Source organism: Neophocaena asiaeorientalis, unplaced genomic scaffold, assembly GCF_003031525.2.
Source record: "Neophocaena asiaeorientalis asiaeorientalis breed wild unplaced genomic scaffold, Neophocaena_asiaeorientalis_V1.1 scaffold236, whole genome shotgun sequence".
In the NCBI taxonomy this organism is placed as follows: Eukaryota; Metazoa; Chordata; class Mammalia; order Artiodactyla; family Phocoenidae; genus Neophocaena; species Neophocaena asiaeorientalis.
In genome coordinates, this window is record NW_020173418.1 from 583,942 (window position 1) to 602,735 (window position 18,794).

Sequence of the window (18,794 nt, forward strand, 5' to 3'; positions counted from 1 at the left end):
CTGAGAAAACCATAATTCAAAAAGAGTCATGTACCAATATGTTCGTTGCAGCTCTATTTACAATAGCCCAGAGATGGAAACAACCTAAGTGTCCATCATCAGATGAATGGATAAAGAAGATGTGACACATGTTTACAATGGAATATTATTCAGCCATATAAAGAAACAAAATTGAGTATTTGTAGTGAGGTGGATGGAGCTACAGTCTGTCATACAGAGTGAAGTAATAAATAAATAAATAAAATAAAAGGAGAGTCAAATCTATTTAAAAAAAAAGATATGGAAGCAACCTAAGTGCCCAAAAATAGGTGACTGAAAAAGGAAGATGTGGTGTGTATGTATATATACAGACATATATATACAATGGAATATTACTCAGCCATAAAAAGGAATGAAGTACTGCTAATTGTGGCAACATGGTTGGACCTAGAGGGTATTATGCTAAGTGAAATAAGTCAGACAGAGAAAGACCAATACTGTATGATTTCACTTATATGTGGAGTCTGAAAAACAAAACAAATGAACAAATATAACTAAATAGAAAAAGAGTCACAGATAGAACAAACTGTTAGTTGCCAGACGGAGGGGTGTGGAGAGAAGAGAGAAATAGGTGAGAGAGATTAAGAGGTACAGCTTCCACTTACAAAATAAATGAGTCACAGTATTAAATGTACAGCATGGGAATTACAGTCAATAACTAAGTAATATCTTTGTATGGTGACAGATCGTAACTAGACTTGTGGTGATCATTTTGAAATATATAGAAATATTGAATCACTATGTTGTGGATGAGGAACTAACATGGTGTGGTAGGTCAACTATACTTCAAAAAATAAACAAACTCAGAAAAGATCAGATTTGTGGTTACCAGAGTCAGGGGCTTAGGGAGGGGGAATTGGATGAAGATAGTCAAAAAGTATGAACTTCCAGTTACAAGATAAATAAGTGCTAGGGATGTAATATACAACACAATGACTATAGTTAACACTGCTGCATGTTGTATATGAAAGTTGTTGAGAATGAATCCTAAGAGCTCTCATTACAAGGACAACAATTTTTTTCTATTTCTTTAATGTTGTATCTATATGAGATGACAGATGTTCACTAAACTTATTGTGGTAATCATTTCATGATGTATGTAAGTCAAATTATCGTGCTGTACACCTTTAACCTGCACAGTGTTATATGTCAATTTATCTCAATAAAACTGTAAGTATAAAAAGAAGATAAAATCATGACTGCCATACATATGTGACATGAACACATATCAAATATTTTATTTAACTCATTAATTACAGGAAACCAATAAGAAAAAGAAACCACACATATATAGGCAATTAGAAATGTTGAACTGAATTAAAAAATCAGTGTAAAACTGGACAATTCATTCCATCAGACACACTTCAAATGTATTTCTTGGGATGAGAATCATTTGCATTGTCATCAGTTTTCAGATCAGTTGTAAACAATGAGAAGATATAGATAACCTAGGAGGGCTCCATACATAGTTTTCTATAAAAAACACCAGTCATCTTTTTGGTCCATTTAGCCTTTCACAATTTTTCTCTCCTCCTCTCCTCTACGTTTGTGGCAGGCAGCCTCTTACATGCCCCCAGTGATCCACTCCAGGTGTTCACACCCTTGTGTGATCCCATCCCCTTCAGTATGGGCCCACACAGCAAAAGTGATGGGAAGTTACATCTGTGATTAGGTTACAAAGAACTGTCTCTCATGCTTGCCCCGATGGAGCAGGCCTCCTGGCAAGGGACTGAGAACCTCAGTCCATCTGCCCGGGGGGAACTGAGCCCAGCCAACAATCACACAGACGAGTTTGGAAGCAGACCTTGCCCACTTGAACCGTGGTCAGCCAGCCCCAGCTGACCACTTGTTCTCAGCCTGTAAAAGACCCTGAGCAGAGGATCCAGCTAAGCCATGCCCAGATTCCTGACTCACAAAACTGTGAGAAAATAAACATTTGTTGTTTTTAGATTCTGAATTTTGGAGTTTGTTGCATAGCACTAGATAACTTAACACACTCTTCCTTCCTGCTTTCTGTGTACCTATACCCTGATTTTAATAGCTCTAAGAAAATACTTACACAGGTGATGTAACTGATCTTATTTCTATTTTTATTATCTTTTGGATTTACATTAGCCGCATTTTAGAAGTAGCATTCATTCAAAACAGGTCAGGAAAGTGATCTAATGCTGGAAAGGTTCTTGCAGAATATCTGGAAATTTTTCCCACAAAAAATGTGAGAGAACTATGCTCAAGAAAACCCAGTACTTGTAAATTCCACATTCACAAGATAAAATTGTTTTAAACTCACCTCCACTTCGCGAGGAATGAGCCAAAATTCTGGTCCACAGGAGCCCAGCAGCTCTGCCCAGGGCCCCCACTGGGGTAGGGGTTCAGGGAGTCTTCCTTGCTGTCTCCCTGCTGTGGCCTATGGCTGCTGGTGTTGAGTCCCACCAGCCCCGGCCCTCCCAAGCCAGCAGTCATGGGAGCTGATGTCTGATGTATCTCTATCTCCAGCATACCAGAAGTCAGCCTGCCATCTTTGTTCTCTAGGTGCATGTTTCTGTTGCCACTCTTCTCACTAGAGTCAGCCAGAAAGAATCAACTGTTGATAAAAAGCAAACTGTGAATATCATTTTTATCTTGGGGAATTCATACTACTGAATGGTACAGTAGAACACTTCTTATAACAAGGCCCTTCCCCTGTCTCAGCATCTAATATATGGAAAAAAGTGTATGTTCATCTCCAAGAACGAACATTTTAGCACATTTCACACTAGCAGTAACCTAACTACTCAACAACAGGGCATTAGTTAGGTAAATTGTGATATGTGCATAGTAGGAAATATTATGCAAACATAAATATCCTCTAGAGATACTGACATTGGGAAATGTAGTAAACGCCATTGATACACTGGGATATATCTCTTGAAATAAATATGTACCTAGAATATACATAGAACAGAAAACCAAAAAGACACAGCCTCTAAAGTATGGCTACCTTTGTGTGGCAGAGGTACAGATGATTCAGGCTTTCTTCTTTGTCTTTGTCTAAGCTACAGCTTTAATGATATTTGCATCTAGAAAATTAATACTCTTGCAATGAGAAAATAATAATACCTATTACAAAAATGAGAAAAATCACTATACTTGCAAGGTTATGGTGTCCTGCTTTTGAGCTTATGTTTTAACCCATTACCGTTTTATTTGTTTACATTTGGGTGAAGTGAGTACAATTCATGGGTCCACCACTCCTTGTCACCCAACTCACAGAGGCTCGCAATGCCCCATGATCACAAATTCTGGAGGACCCAGGATGTGTGGGAGTCCAAGCAGGTACAAGGTCAGTGTGTTATGTCTACAACTGAGTAAGTGGGGGCGGGGGGTGCTCACAGCCCAAAAGCCCACACTTTCTGATGGAACAAGAATTTACTTTAAATACAGAAAGGCAACAGCTTTTGAAGAAACACAAATGACCAAGGAAGTCCTACTATTTTCTTATTGCTATGATTTCCCTACTTTAACCCAAAACTTACATTGAGAAGATGATTTACTCATCAGTAAGAAGGTGGCAGAGAGTGTTGATAGAATGTACTTGTATCAAAAGACAAAACAAAAATATTAGAGTTAGTTTCATGCAATGTTTCCATCACCTGGTAAGAATAAACTCCATATGCACATTTGAACTACACGAAAATACAACTTGTGCGACTCCCGTGATTCCACCTACAAGTTAAATGCTCTCATATTTGTATTTTAAACAGGTGTTGCACAATATACAGATGAACAATAAAATGTATGCTAATAATTTAAATTTTTAATTTTTCTTTACTTAGAATAGCAATTTAAAACACCACGACAAGTCAAGAGACGGTGGAAGAAAAGAAAATCTTTTATATTGTAGGACCGTTAACGGCACTTTTTCCTGCTTTTTGAACAAGGGACCCCACATTTTCATCACACACTGGGTCCCACTCTTTCCCTTTAACAGAGTTATCCTCTTAGCTCTCCACTGCCATCTTCTCCCCTCCCTAACGTACTCCAGCTGCCATTGGAATACACCACCCAACCTTTACTACACTGACTACTGTCTCCCTGGCCAGGTCCCACCTTCATACTTCAATGATTTGGGCCCCAGCTTAAGGTCTCTCTCTCTCTCTCTCGCCATCCTTCCCACCCACTGCTATACTTGCTGTTATTTTTTGGCTTCACCATCTACACCCTGGGCTCTCAGTTTTGTGAGTGCCTCTCCAGCACTTGCCTGCTCCCATGTCAGCCAACACGTCCTCACTCCCTTTTCCCAGTTGAGATTGTGGTCCAGCAAACACCCTCCTTTTATTTGCCTCCTCTTACATTCTGTCAAGTTCACAAGATATATGAGTTTTCTATTACTGCATAATAAATTACCACAAAATAAGTAGCTTAAAATAATATACATTTATAATCTCAGAGTTTTGGTGGCTCAGGGGTCGCTGTGGCAGGCTTAGGGGGGTCTTCTGCTTAGGCTCTCAAGTGTCATTGCGCTGGGAATCAGCTTCCAAGATCACTCAGTGCTGACAGAATTCACTTCCCAGTGGCTGCAGGACTGAGGACCCAGCTGCTTGCTGGTTGTCGGCTGGAGACCACCCTCACTTCCTACAGGCTTCCTGCAGCTCTTTGCCATGTGAACCCCAACAGGTCTGTTCACTTCATCAAGGAACAGCAAGAGTCTCCAGAGCGAGTCAACTAACAAGGAAGAACTTCATGTAATGTAGCCGTCAAAGAGTAACATCCTATCCATCACCCTTGCCATATTCTATTGGTTGGAAGCCAGTTAAAGGTCCCACCCTCACTCCAGGGCAGGGGATCATCACACAAGAGTGTGAACACCAGACAGTGGGGATCATGGGGGCCACCCTGGAGTCTATCTGTCACGTGGCAAGACCCCAAACCTGACTTGCCCACTCTGAGCCTCCACTTAAGTGGCTGAATGTGGCCAAGGAGAACCCTGGGTGCTGCTGCTGGTCTCACCTGGCCTCCACATGCAGGGTTCTCAGTGGGTCCCAGCACTGCCCAGCAATCCTACTGCATCTCCCAAGTCAATTTTCACTCCTGCTCTCCTCCACCTCCCTCCCTAAATCCCTATATACCTTCCCTCCTTTCTAGTCTCAGCTACTGAATTTGCCTCTTTCTTCCTTCACTGATGGAATCAGCCAGGGTCCAAGAAGGAAATGGAAGCTGCTCTGAGTACACAACCACAGAAGCTGGTTACATGGGAGGTAGACATGCTGAGAAGCTAACCAGAGGCTGAAGTACCCAGCCTTCCAAGGACATGCTTGCCTGTAGCCCTACTGGGTACAATGGAGCCCACCCACTCTCACCTGTTCAGACTGCTACGTTACATTTTTTCCTCCTTCTCTCCAAAATCATTCAGGCTAGCATGCAAACATACTATCAACACTAAAAAAGTACATCTCAGGACTTATGCTCCCAGGAACATAGAGTAGAATTACTTTTCCCTCTTCTTCCTGCTAAGTACAATGAAAACCCTGACATTTTATATAAAACAACCATAAGAAGACTCTGAAAGGTGGACAGAAGGTGGCAAACAAGTTAGGGACCCAAGAAATGACACAGCAGTGAGGCTGTGTTCTTGGATTTTTATCATGTCTCATATATCCCAGACAGGGTGCTGAAGATGTCAGCAACCTGAAAACACCAACAGATGTAGACCAAAAAAGCCCCAAGAAAAGTCTGCCCTCTCTAGCCAAAGGAATATGAATGTGGCAGCCTAGTAGGATAGAAAACTTTTAGGCACTACTCTACTGAAGCCAAACACTGTAGACCCACATTTATCCAGACAGCAAAGGGTAAGTGGTGAGCCTAAACTCCCAGCCTCACCAGGCTGTAATAAGGGGCCTGGTCCCCCATTCCCACTGAGGTGGTCAGAGAAGGAAAATAGGGAGCTGGGACATTCATCCCTGCTGGGTGCTAGGGAGTCCAACCTCCTCCTTATGCACACCCCCCACCATGTAGGTGGAGACCAAGAGTGGGGAAGCTGAACTTCAGCCCCACCTTGCAGTAAGAGAAACACCTCCTTGGTGAGGTGTCAGAGCAGGCCAAGTAGACAAAACGAACATTCACCACTGCAGTAGTGAGACCATGTCACAACTGTGTCCCTGGAGGCCACATGAGGAGCAGTAATGAGGTGACCTTATCCCTCCCATCCAGGAAGGTATCAGCAGAGGCCCAGTAGGCAGCCAGATCTCCCACACCACCACCCAGAAATAACAAGGAATCCTTCCCTACCATGATATCAACTGAGGCCAAGTGGGGAACTTGGATTTCTAATCCCACCTGGCAGCAATGAGGCAGTACTAGGCCCTTCTGCTGGAATGGTGTCAGAGGAAACCAGCTAAACAGAAAGCTTAAATAGGAATTAGAGACTCATAATACTTGAAATGTGCAAGTTTCAATCAAAATCCCCCGTTACAGTGAAAACCAAGGAAATATCAACTTGAAAGAAAATAGATGAGAACACTAAGATGACAGGGATGTTGGAATTATCTGACAAAGAGTTTTAAGACAGCTAAAATGAAAATGGTTCAACAGGCAATAACAGAGACACTTGGAACAAATGAAAAACTAGAAAGTCTCAGCAAAGAAATAGAAAGCCTCAACAAAGAAGAGCCAAATGAAACTGAAAAACACAATAGCAAAACTAAAAATTCAATAGATGGCTCAATAGCAAAATGGAGGAAACAGAAAAGAACCAATGAACTGGGAGTTAGAACAATAGAAATTACCTAATACAAACAAAAGAGGAAAAAAATTAACAGACCCTCAGAGACCTGTGGGACTATAACAAAAGATATAATCTTCATGTAATGAGAATCCCAGAAGGAGAAGAGAAATACTATGTAGTTGAAAAAGTGTTTGAAGAAATAATGGCTGAAAACTCCCCAAATTGGACAAAACACATATATCTACACATCAAAGAAGCTTAGTAAAACCCAAAGAAGATAAACCCAAAGAAACCTACACCAAGATATACTGTAGTCAAACTTTTGAAAACTAAAGACAAAGAAAAAGTCTTGAAGCCATCAAGAGAAAAATGAAGATGTATGTACAGGGGGGAAAAATTCAAATAACAGAAACCATGGAGACCAGAAGTGGCACCATATTTTTCAAGTAATGAAAGGAAGAACTGTCAACCCTGAATCCTTTATCTAGTGAAAATATTCTTCAGGAATGTAGGGGAAATCAAGACCTTAGATGAAAGAAAACAGAGAATTTGTTGCCAGCAGACCTATCCTAAAAGAATGGCCAAAGAAAGTTCTCTAAACAAAAAAAGAAAGATTAAGAGAAGAAATTTTGGAGCATCGAGAAGGTGAAAAGAATAATGGAAATGGAAAAGTAAGAGCAAATACAATACATTTTCTCTCTCTTTTGGAATTTTCTACATTATGTTTGATTTTTGAAGCAAATATTGTAACACTCTCTGATATGGTTATCAATGTATGTAGAGGAAATATTTAAGACAATTTGTCACAAATTGGTAAGATAAAGAATGGAGAGGGGGCTTCCCTGGTGGCACAGTGGTTGAGAGTCCGCCTGCCGATGCAGGGGACACGGGTTCGTGCCCTGGTCCAGGAAGATCCCACATGCCGTGGAGCGGCTGTGCCCGTGAGCCATGGCCGCTGAGCCTGAGCGTCCGGAGCCTGTGCTCCACAACGGGAGAGGCCACAACAGTGAGAGGCCGACGTACCGCAAAAAAAAAAAAGAATGGAGAGGGACATGGGACCTTCAAGATGACAGAGGAGTAAGACATGGAGATCACCTTCCTCCACACAAATACATCTACATGTGGAACAACTCCTACAGAACACCTACTCTCCACAACGGGAGAGGCCACAACAGTGAGAGGCCGACGTACCGCAAAAAAAAAAAAAGAATGGAGAGGGACATGGGACCTTCAAGATGACAGAGGAGTAAGACATGGAGATCACCTTCCTCCACACAAATACATCTACATGTGGAACAACTCCTACAGAACACCTACTGAATGCCGGCAGACTTCCCAAAAGGCAAGAAAATCCACACGTACCTGGGTAGGGCAAAACAAGAAAGAAAAAATACAAAAGAATAGGGATGGAACCTGCACCTCTGGGAAGGAGCTGTGAAGGAAGAAAAGTTTCCGCACACCAGGAAGCCCCTTCACTGGTGGAGACAGGAGTGGGAGGGGGGCAGCTTTGGAGCCACGGAGGAGAGCATGGCAACAGGGGTGCAGAGGGCAAAGTGGAGAGGTTTCCACACAAAAGATCAGCGCTAACCAACACTCACCAGCCTGATAGGCTTCTCTGCTCACCCGCCAGGGCAGGTGGGGCTGGGAGCTGAGGCTCTGGCTTCAGAAGTCAGACCCCAGGGAGACGACTGGGGTTGGCTGCAAGAACAGAGCCTGAATGGGGCTAGTGCACCACAGCTAGCCGGGAAGGATTCTGAGAAAATTTCTGGACCTGCCTAAGAGGCAAGAGACCATTATTTTGGGGTGAGCAAGGAGAGGGGATTCAGAGCATTGCCTAAACGAGCTCCAGAGTTGGGCACGAGCCACGGCTATCAGCACAGACTGGCATGAAACGCTAAGGCTGCTGCTGCAGTCACCAAGAAGCCTGTGTACAAGCCCAGGTCACTATCCACAGCTCCCCTCCCGGGAGCCTGTGCAGCCCGCCACTGCCAGGGTCCCATGATCAAGCAACAAGCTCCCCAGGAGAACATACAGTGCACCTCAGGCTGTTGCAACGTCACGGCAGCTTCTGCCACCACAGGCTTGCCCTGCATTCCAATTATAAATACCATACCCACCCCCCCAGCATGAGTAACCAGAGCCCTCTAATCAGCTGCTACTTTAACCCCATCCTGTCTGGGTGGGAACAGAAGACAGGGCAACCTACATGCAAGGGTGGGGGCAAAACCAAAGCTGAACCCCAGGATCTGTGTGAACAAAGAGTAAGGGAAATCTCTCCCAGCAGCCTCAGGAGCAGAAGATAAAATCCCCACAGTCAACTTGAGGTGCCCTGCATCTGTGGAATAGCTGAATAGACAACGAATCAACCCAAAATTGATGCAGAGGACATTGGGAGGAACTGTAGACTTGGGGTTTGCTGTCTGCAACTGACTTGTTACTGATTTTTATGTTTATCTTAGTATAGTTTTTAGCACTTGTTATCATTGTTGGATTTGTTTATTGGTTTGGTTGCTCTCTTCTTTTTTTATTAATTTTGTTTTTCATTTTAAATTATTTTTTATTTCTTTTTTGCCCTTTTCTTCTGAGCTGTGTGTCTTACAGGATCTTGGTGCCCCAGCCTGGTGTCAGGCCTGAGCCTCTGAGGTGGGAGAGCCAAGTTCAGGACATTGGACCACCAGAGACCTCCCGGCCCCACATAATGTCAATTGGCAAGAGCTCTCCCAGAGATCTCTGTCTCAATGCTAAGACCCAGCTCCACCTAACGGCCAGCAAGCCAGTGTTGGACACCCCATGTCAAACAACTAGCAAGACAGGAACGTAACCACACCCATTAGCAGAGAGGCTGCCTAAAATCATACTAAGTTCACAGACACCCCAAAAATCACCACCCAATGGTACTGGCCACCAGAAAGACAAGATCCAGCCTCATCCACCAGAACGCAGGCGCCAGTTCCCTCCACCAGGAAGCCTACACAACCCACTGAAACAACCTTACCCACTGGGGGCAGACACCAAAAACAAGAACTACAAACCTGCAGCCTGCAAAAAGGAAACTCCCAAACACAGTAAGTTAAGCAAAATGGGAAGACAGAGAAATACACAGCAGATGAAGGAGCAAGGTAAAAACCCAGCAGACCAAAGAAATGAAAAGGATATAGGCAGTGTACCTGAAAAAGAATTCAGAGTAATGATAGTAAACATGATCCAAAATCGTGGAAATAGAATGGAGGAAAAACAAGAAACGTTTAACAAGAACCTAAAAGAGCTAAAGAGCAAACAAACGATGAACAACACAATAAATGGAATTTAAAATTCTCTAGAAGGAATAAATAGCAGAATAACTGAGGCAGAAGAATGGATAAGTGACCTAGAAGATAAAACAGTGGAAATAACTACCACAGAGCGAATAAGGAAAAAAGAATCAAAAGAATTGAGGACAGTCTCAGAGACATCTGGGACAACATTAAACACACCAATATTCGAATTATAGGGGTCCAAGAAGAAGAAGAGAAAAAGAAAGGGTCTGAGAAAATATTTGAAGATATTATAGTGGAAAACTTCCTTAACATGGGAAAGGAAATAGTCAAGTGCAGGAAGTGCAGAGAGTCCCATACAGGATAAATCCAAGAAGAAACTTGCCAAGACACATATTAATCAAACTATCAAAAATTAAAGAAAAAATATTAAAATGGAAAAACAACAAACAACATACAAGGGAATCCCAATAAGGTTAACAGCTGACTTTTCAGCAGAAACTCTGCAAGCCATAAAGGACTGGCAGGACCTATTTAAAGTGATGAAAGGGAGAAACCTACAACCAAGATTACTCTACCCAGGAAGGATCTCATTCAGATTCAATGGAGAAATTAAAACCTTTACAGACAAGCAAAAGCTAAGAGAATTCAGCATCATCAAACCAGCTTTACAACAAATGCTAAAGGAACGTCTCTAGGGAGAAACACAAGAGAACGAAAAGACCAACAAAAGCAAACCCAAAACCATTAAGAAAATAGTAATAGGAAAATATATATCGATAATTACCTTAAATGTAAATGGATTAAATTCTCCAACCAAAAGACACAAATGAGCTGAATGGATAGAAAAACAAGAACTGCATATATGCCGTCTACAAGAGACCCACCTCAGACCTAGGGATACATACAGATTGAAAGTGAGGGGATGGACAAAGATATTCCATGCAAATGGAAATCAAAAGAAAGCTGGAGTAGCAATTCTCATATCAGACAAAATAGACTTTAAAATAAGACTATTAGAAGAGACAAAGGAGGACACAACATAATGATCAAGGGATGAATCCAAGAAGAAGATATAACAATTGTAAATATTTATGCACCCAACATAGGAGTACCTCAATACATAAGGCAAATGTTAAAAGCCATAAAAGAGGAGATTGAATAACACAATAATAATAGGGGATTTTAACACCCAATGATCACCAATGGAGAGATCATCCAAAATCTAAATAAATAAGCAAACACAAGCTTTAAATGGCACATTAAACAAGAGGGACTTCAATGATATTTATAGGACATTCCATTCAAAAACCACAGAATACACTTTCTTCTCAAGTGCTCATGGAACATTCTCTACAATAGATCATATCTTGGGTCACAAATCAAGCCTTGGTAAATTTAAGAAAATTGAAATTGTATCAAGTATCTTTTCCGACCACAATGCTATGAGACTAGATAACAATTACAGGGGAAAAGTCTGTAAAAAATACAAACACATGGAGGCTAAACAATACACTACTTAATAATGAAGTGATCACTGAAGAAATCAAAGAGGAAATTTAAAAATACCTAGAAAGAAATGACAATGAAAACACGATGACCCAAAACCCAAAAGCAGTTCTAAGAGGGAAGTTTATAGCAACAAAATCATACCTCTAGAAACAAGAAACATCTCAAATAAACAACCTAACCTTACACCTAAAGCAATTAGAGAAAGAAGAACAAAAAATCACAAAGTTAGCAGAAGGAAAGAAATCATAAAGATCAGATCAGAAATAAATGAAAAAGAAATGAAGGAAACAATAGGAAAGATCAATAAAACTAAAAGCTGGTTCTTTGAGAAGATAAATAAAATAGGTAAACCATTAATTAGCCAGACTCATCAAAAGAAAAGGGAGAACACTCAAATCAACAGAATTAGAAATGAAAAAGGAGAAGTAACAACTGACACTGCAGAAATACAAAGAATCATGAGAGATTACTACAAGCAACTATATGTCAATAAAATGGACAACCTGGGAGAAATAGGCAAATTTTAGAAAGGCGCAACCTTCCGAGACTGAACAAGGAAGAAATAGAAAATATAAACAGACCAATCACAAGCACTGAAATTGAAACTGTGAGTAAAAATCTTCCAACAAACAAAAGCCCAGGACCAGATAGCTTCACAGACGAATTCTATCAAATATTTAGAGAAGAGCTAACACCTATCCTTCTCAAACTCTTCCAAAATATAGCAGAGGGAGGAACACTCCAAAACTCATTCTATGAGGCCACCATCACCCTGTTACCAAAACCAAAGATGTCACAAAGAAAGAAAACTACAGGCCAATATCACTGATGAACATAGATGCAAAAATCCTCAACAAAATACTAGCAAACAGAATCCAACAGCACATTAAAAGGATCATACACCAAGATCAAGTGCAGTTTATCCCAGGAATGCAAGGATTCTTCAATATATGGAAATCAATCAATGTGATACACCATATTAAAAAACTGAAGGATAAAACCATATGATAATCTCAATGATGAAGGAAAAGCTTTTGACAAAATTCAACACCCAATTTATGATAAAAACTCTCCAGAAAGTAGGCATAGAGGGAACTTTCCTCAACATAATAAAGGCCATATATGACAAACCCACAGCCAACATCTTTCTCAGTGGTGAAAAATTGAAACCATTTCCTCTAAAATCAGGAACAAGCCAAGGATGCCCACTCTCACCACTGTTATTCAACATAGCTTTGGAAGTTTTAGCCATGGCAATCAGAGAAGAAAAAGGAATAAAAGGAATCCAAATCAGAAAAGAGGAAGTAAAATTCTCACTGTTTGCAGGTGACATGACACTATACATAGAGAATCCTAAAGATGCTACCAGAAAACTACTAGAGCTAATCAATGAATTTGGTAAAGTAGCAGGGTACAAAATTAATGCACAGAATTCTCTTGTGTTCCTATACACTAATGATGAAAAATCTGAAAGAGAAATTAAGGAAACACTCCCATTTACCATTGCAACAGAAGGAATATAATACCTAGGAATAAACCTACCTAAGGAGACAAAAGATCTGTATGCAGAAAACTATAAGACACTGATGAAAGAAATTAAAGATGATACAAACAGATGGAGAGATATACTGTGTTCTTGGATTGGAAGAATCAACATAGTTGATTATAGTTTAAAATAACTATAGTTATTAAAAATAACTATACTTCCCAAAGCCATCTACAGATTCAATGAATCCCTATCAAACTATCAGTGGCATTTTTCACAGAACTAGAACAAAGTATTTCACAATTTGTATGTAAACACATAAGGCCCCAAATAGCCAAAGCAATCTTGAGAAAGAAAAATAGAGTTGGAGGAATCAGGCTCCCTGACTTCAGACTATACTGCAAAGGTACAGTTATCAAGATAGTATGGTACTGGCACAAAAACAGAAATATACATAAATGGAATGAGATAGAAAGCCCAGAGATAAACCCACACCCATATGGTCACCTTATTTTTGATAAAGAAGGCCTCTTCAATAAGTGGTGTGGGGAAAACTGGACAGCTACATGTAAAAGAATGAAATTAGAACACTTCCTAACATCATTCACAAAAATAAACTCAAAATAGATTAAAGACCTAAATGTAAGGCTAGACACTATAAAACTTTTAGAGGAAAATATAGGAAGAACACCCTTTGACATAAATCACAGCAAGATCCTTTTTGAACCACCTCCTAGAGAAATGGAAATAAAAACAAAAATAAACAAATGGGATCTAATGAAACTTAAAAGCTTTTGCACAGCAAAGGAAACCATAAATGAGATGAAAAGACATCTCTCAGAATGGGAGAAAATATTTGCAAGTGAAGCAACTGATGAAGGATTAATCTCCAAAATACAAGCAGCTCATGCAGCTCAATATCAGAAAAACAAGCAACCCAATCCAAAAATGGTCAGAAGATCTAAATAGACATTTCTCCACAGAAGATAAACAGATTGTCAACAAACCCATGAAAGGATGCTTAGCATCAATAATCACTAGAGAAATGCTAATCAAAACCACAATGAGGTATCACCTCACACTGTTCAGGATGGCCATCATCAAAAAATCACAAACAATAAATGCTGGAGAGGGTGTGGAGAAAAGGGAACCCTGTTGCACTGTTGGTGGAAATGTAAATTGATACAGCCACTATGGAGAATAGTATGGAGGTTCCTTATAAAACTAAAAGAAAAAAACTACCATATGACCCAGCAATCCCACTACTGGGCATATACCCTGAGAAAACCATATTTCAAAAAGAGACATGTACCACACTGTTCATTGCAGCACTATTTACAATAGCCAGGACATGGAAGCAACCTAAGTGTCCATCAACAGATGAATGGATAAAGAAGATGTGGCACATATATACAATGAGATATTACTCAGCCATTAAAAAAAAACGAAATTGAGTTATTTGTAGTGAGGTGAATGGACCTAAAATCTGTCATACAGAGTGAAGTAAGTCAGAAAGAGAAAAAAATACCACATGCTAACACATATATATGGAATCTTAAAAAATGGTTCTGAATAACCTAGGGGCAGGACAGGAATAAAGACGCAGACATAGAGAATGGACTTGACACAGAGAGGGCGAAGTGTAAGGGTAAGCTGGGACGAAGTGAGAGAGTAGCATGGACATATATACACTACCAAATGTAAAATAGATAGCTAGTGGGAAACAGCCATGTAGCACAGGGAGATCATCTCGGTGCTTTGTGACCACCTAGAGGGGTGGGATAGGGAGGGTGTGAGAGAGACCCAAGAGGGAGGGGATATGGGGATATATGTATACCTATAGCTGATTCACAATGTTATACAGCAGAAACTAACACAACTTTGTAAAGCAATTTTACTCCGATAAAGATGTTAAAAAAAGAAAAACTTATGATTACCAGGGGCTAAAGGGAGGAGGGATAAATTGGGAGATTGGGATTGACATATACACACTACTATATATGAAATAGGTAACTAATATGGACCTATGGCACAGCACAGGGAACTCTACTCAATACTCTGTAATGGCCTGTATGGGAAAAAAATCTAAAAAAGGGTTGATATATATATACGTATAACTGATTCTCTTTTCTGTACACCTGAAACTAACACAACACTGTAAATCAACTATACTCCAATAAATTTTTTTAAATCATAAAAAACAGTACCCCAACCATAAAATTTATATGTGCCTCTCCACCCCAATACACCTATTTACATATTTATATATATATATATATAAATGTGACAGGCGGACTCCCAACCACTGTGCCACCAGGGAAGCCCTGATGATTATATTTTATAATTAGCATCCAGGCTTTAAAAAAAAAAAGAATGGAGAAGGAGGTAAGATTTCTAGATTTTACTCAAACTGATAAAATAATGACAACAGTACTGTGACAAGTAATGTATACATAATTTAATATGTAGAGCAACCACTTTGAAAAGCTATAAAAGATACATTTAAAAATACTATAAATCAAAATGGGATTATAAAATATATTTAAGTAACCCACAGCCCTAACATATCAAAATTACATTGAATATAAGTGGTCTGAATCCAAAACTTAATGCAGAGATTGGCAGAGTAGATTAAAAAACACAACTCAATTATGTGCAGTCTACAAGAAATTCACTTCAAAAATAACAAGATAGGTGGACTAAAAGTAAAAAGATGGATAATAGATATATCATTCAAGCATTAATCCAAAAAAAGCATGAGTGGCTGTATTGGTACAAGATACAGTAAACTTCATATCACAGAAAAGTACTAGGGACAGACAGAGATATTGTATAATAATAAATGGGTCAGTTTACCAAGAAAACATAGAAATATGAAATGTGTATGCACCAAACAACAGAGCTTCAAAATATGTGATGGAAAACTGACAGAATTGAAAGGAGAAACAGACATGTACAGTTATAGCACTGGATATTTCGTTTCTCTATCAGCAATCAGTAGAACAAGACAGAAAATTGGCAAGGATACAGAAGAACTGAACAACACCATCAACAAATGGGATCTAATTGATATCTATTGAATAATCCTCCCAACAGCAGCAAAACATTTTTTAAATGCCCACAGAACATATATCAAGGCCAGATACACCTTGAGCCATTAAAAAAACTCAACAAATTCAAAAGAATTGAAATATACAGTGTGTTTTACAGACACAATGGAACCAAATTAGAGATTAATAACAGAAAGGCCAAAAATTTGTGCACTTGGAAATTAAAAAACACACTTCTAAATAATCCAGGAGTCAAAGACAAAGTCTCAAGGTAAACCAAAATTATATTGAACTGAATTAAAATGAAAATATAACATATCAAATTTTGTGGAACACAGCTAAAGCAGTGATGAGAGGGAAACTTACAGCACTAATTGCTCAAATTAGAAAGGAGAAAGAGTCTCATCAATAATCTAATCTCCCCTCTCAATATCCTAGAAAAAAAAGAGCAAGACAAACCCAAAGCAAACAAAAATAAGAAAATAAAAGGTATAAAACAAAATAGAAAACAGAAAAATCGAAACCAAAACAAGTTCTTCAAAAACGTCAGTAGAATTGACAAACCTCTAGCACAACTGACAAAGAAAAAAGAGAATAGAAATTACCAACACAAGGAATGAAATGGGGAATAACACCACAGACCACCAGACAGCAAAAGGATAATAATCGAACACTATGAACAACTCTACAAACATAAATTTGACTAAATGAAAAGGAACAATTCTTTAAAAAAGCACAAATTAGTATAACTCACCCAGTACAAGATAATTTGAATATCCTTATAACTATTAAGTAAGTTGAGTTTGAATTTTTAAGTTCCCTCCCAAAAAACTTCCAGGCCAAGATGATTTCACTGAAAATTCTACCCCACAATGAAAGAAGAATTAACACTAATCCTACCCAATGTCTTGCAGATAACAGAAGATGAGGTACACTTCCCAATTAATTTTATGAGGCCAGTATTACCTGATACCAAAATCAGATAGAGCCAGTGCAAAAAAAAACTACAGGCCAGTACGTTACATGACTATGATGCAAAAAAACATGACAAAATATTAACACAGGAAATTCCACAATATGTGAAAAGAATTATATACCATGACCAAGTAGGGCTTTTTCCAGGGACTCAAGGCTGGTTCAATATTCACAGGTTGACCAATGTTAAATAGGAACCAGTAATTCCACTTCTAGGTATATACTCAAGAGAAATGAAAACATATGTTCACACAAAAACTTGTACATTAATATTCATAAAAGCATTTTTAATACTCAAAAAGTATTATGCATACGCTTTTTAAAAGTATTATGAATACTTTTTTGTATTGTTTTTGAAACAACCCAAATGTTGATCACTGATTAAGGATAAATAAAATGTGGAATGGAATATTATTTAACAATAAAAAAGGAAGAGTATACCAATGCATGCTACAGCACGGATGAACTTTGAAAACATTATGTTAAGTGAAAGAAGGTAGTCACAAAAGTGCACATATTGCCCAATTCCATTTACATATGAAATCTTCCAAATAGGCAAATCTATAGAGACAGGGAGTAGATTAGTGTTTGCCTAGGATGGATGGAGGAGGACACTGTTGGAGGAAAGTGAGGATTGACTGCTAATGTGTATAGGGTTCATTTTGGGTTGGTGAAAATGTTCTAAAATTGACTGTGGTGATGGTCACACAATTCAGTGAATATACTAAAAACCGCTGAATTGTACCATTTAAATTGATGAATTGTATGGTATGGTAAGTTATACCTCAATAAAGCTAATAAAAACATCAATCGATATTATCTACCATATTAACAGGCTAAAGAAGAAAAATCACATGATCATATTAATTGATGCAGAAAAAAGCATTTGACAAAATTCCACACCTTCATGATAAAAACTCCAAGAAAAAGAGTAATAGAGGGTAACTTCCTCAACCTGATAAACATTATCTACCAAAAACCTATAGCTAACATCATACTTAATGGTGAGAAACTTGGAAGATTTCCTGCTAAGATCAGGAACAAGGCAAGGATGTCCAATCCCACCACTCCCACTCAGCATAGTACTGGAATTCTAGCTAGGCTAATAGGACAAGAAAAGGAAGTAAAGGCATACAGAGTAGAAAGGAAGAGATAAATCTGTCTCAATTGGCAGATGGTATGATTTTCTACACACAAAAAAAACCCCAAGGAACCTACAAAAATCTCATAGAACTAATAAGTGAGTTCAGCAAGGTTATAGAATACAAGACAAACATTTCAAAATCTAATATTTCTACATACTATCAATGAACAGGTCGACCTCAAAATTAAAAACATAATACCATTTACAATTGCTAAAAAATATAAATAGGTATACATCTACTAAAACATTTACTGACTCATATGCTGGAAACTACACAATGCTGATGAAAGGAATAAAAGAAGATCTAAATAAATGGAGAGATAAATCAAGCTTACAGATTGGATGATTCAATATAGTGAAGATATCAATGTTCCCAAAATTGGGATTTAATGCAATGTCTATCAGAATTCCAGAAAGATTTTTTATAGATATAAATAAGATTATTCTAAAATTTATATGGAAAAGCAAATAATTGAGAATAACTAAAACAATTTAGAAAAAGTAGATTTAAATGGGAGGAACCAATCTATTCAATCACCAGATTTACTCTATAGCTAAGAGTGTGTGGTGGGGGCAGAGGTTTACACACAAGGATCAATGCAACAGAACAGAGGCCCACACAAATATGCTC

The 18,794-nt window shown here is 38.8% G+C and overlaps 1 protein-coding gene across 4 annotated transcripts in view; it reads right to left on the reverse strand.

Annotated features, from left to right (window-relative positions):
- OCA2 (OCA2 melanosomal transmembrane protein) overlaps window positions 1-18,794 on the reverse strand; it is a 229,999-nt gene that overhangs the window by 204,798 nt on the left and 6,407 nt on the right. For 2 of the 4 annotated variants that reach the window (XM_024747301.1, XM_024747303.1), the window contains exon 2: window positions 2,330-2,599. In XM_024747301.1, the coding sequence (XP_024603069.1) occupies window positions 2,330-2,577 (248 nt within the window). In that variant the 5' untranslated portion in view covers window positions 2,578-2,599. Of the gene's footprint in view, window positions 1-2,329; window positions 2,624-3,554; window positions 3,599-18,794 lie in introns of those variants that run through there. The other 2 variants (XM_024747302.1, XM_024747300.1) reach the window with 2 other exon arrangements.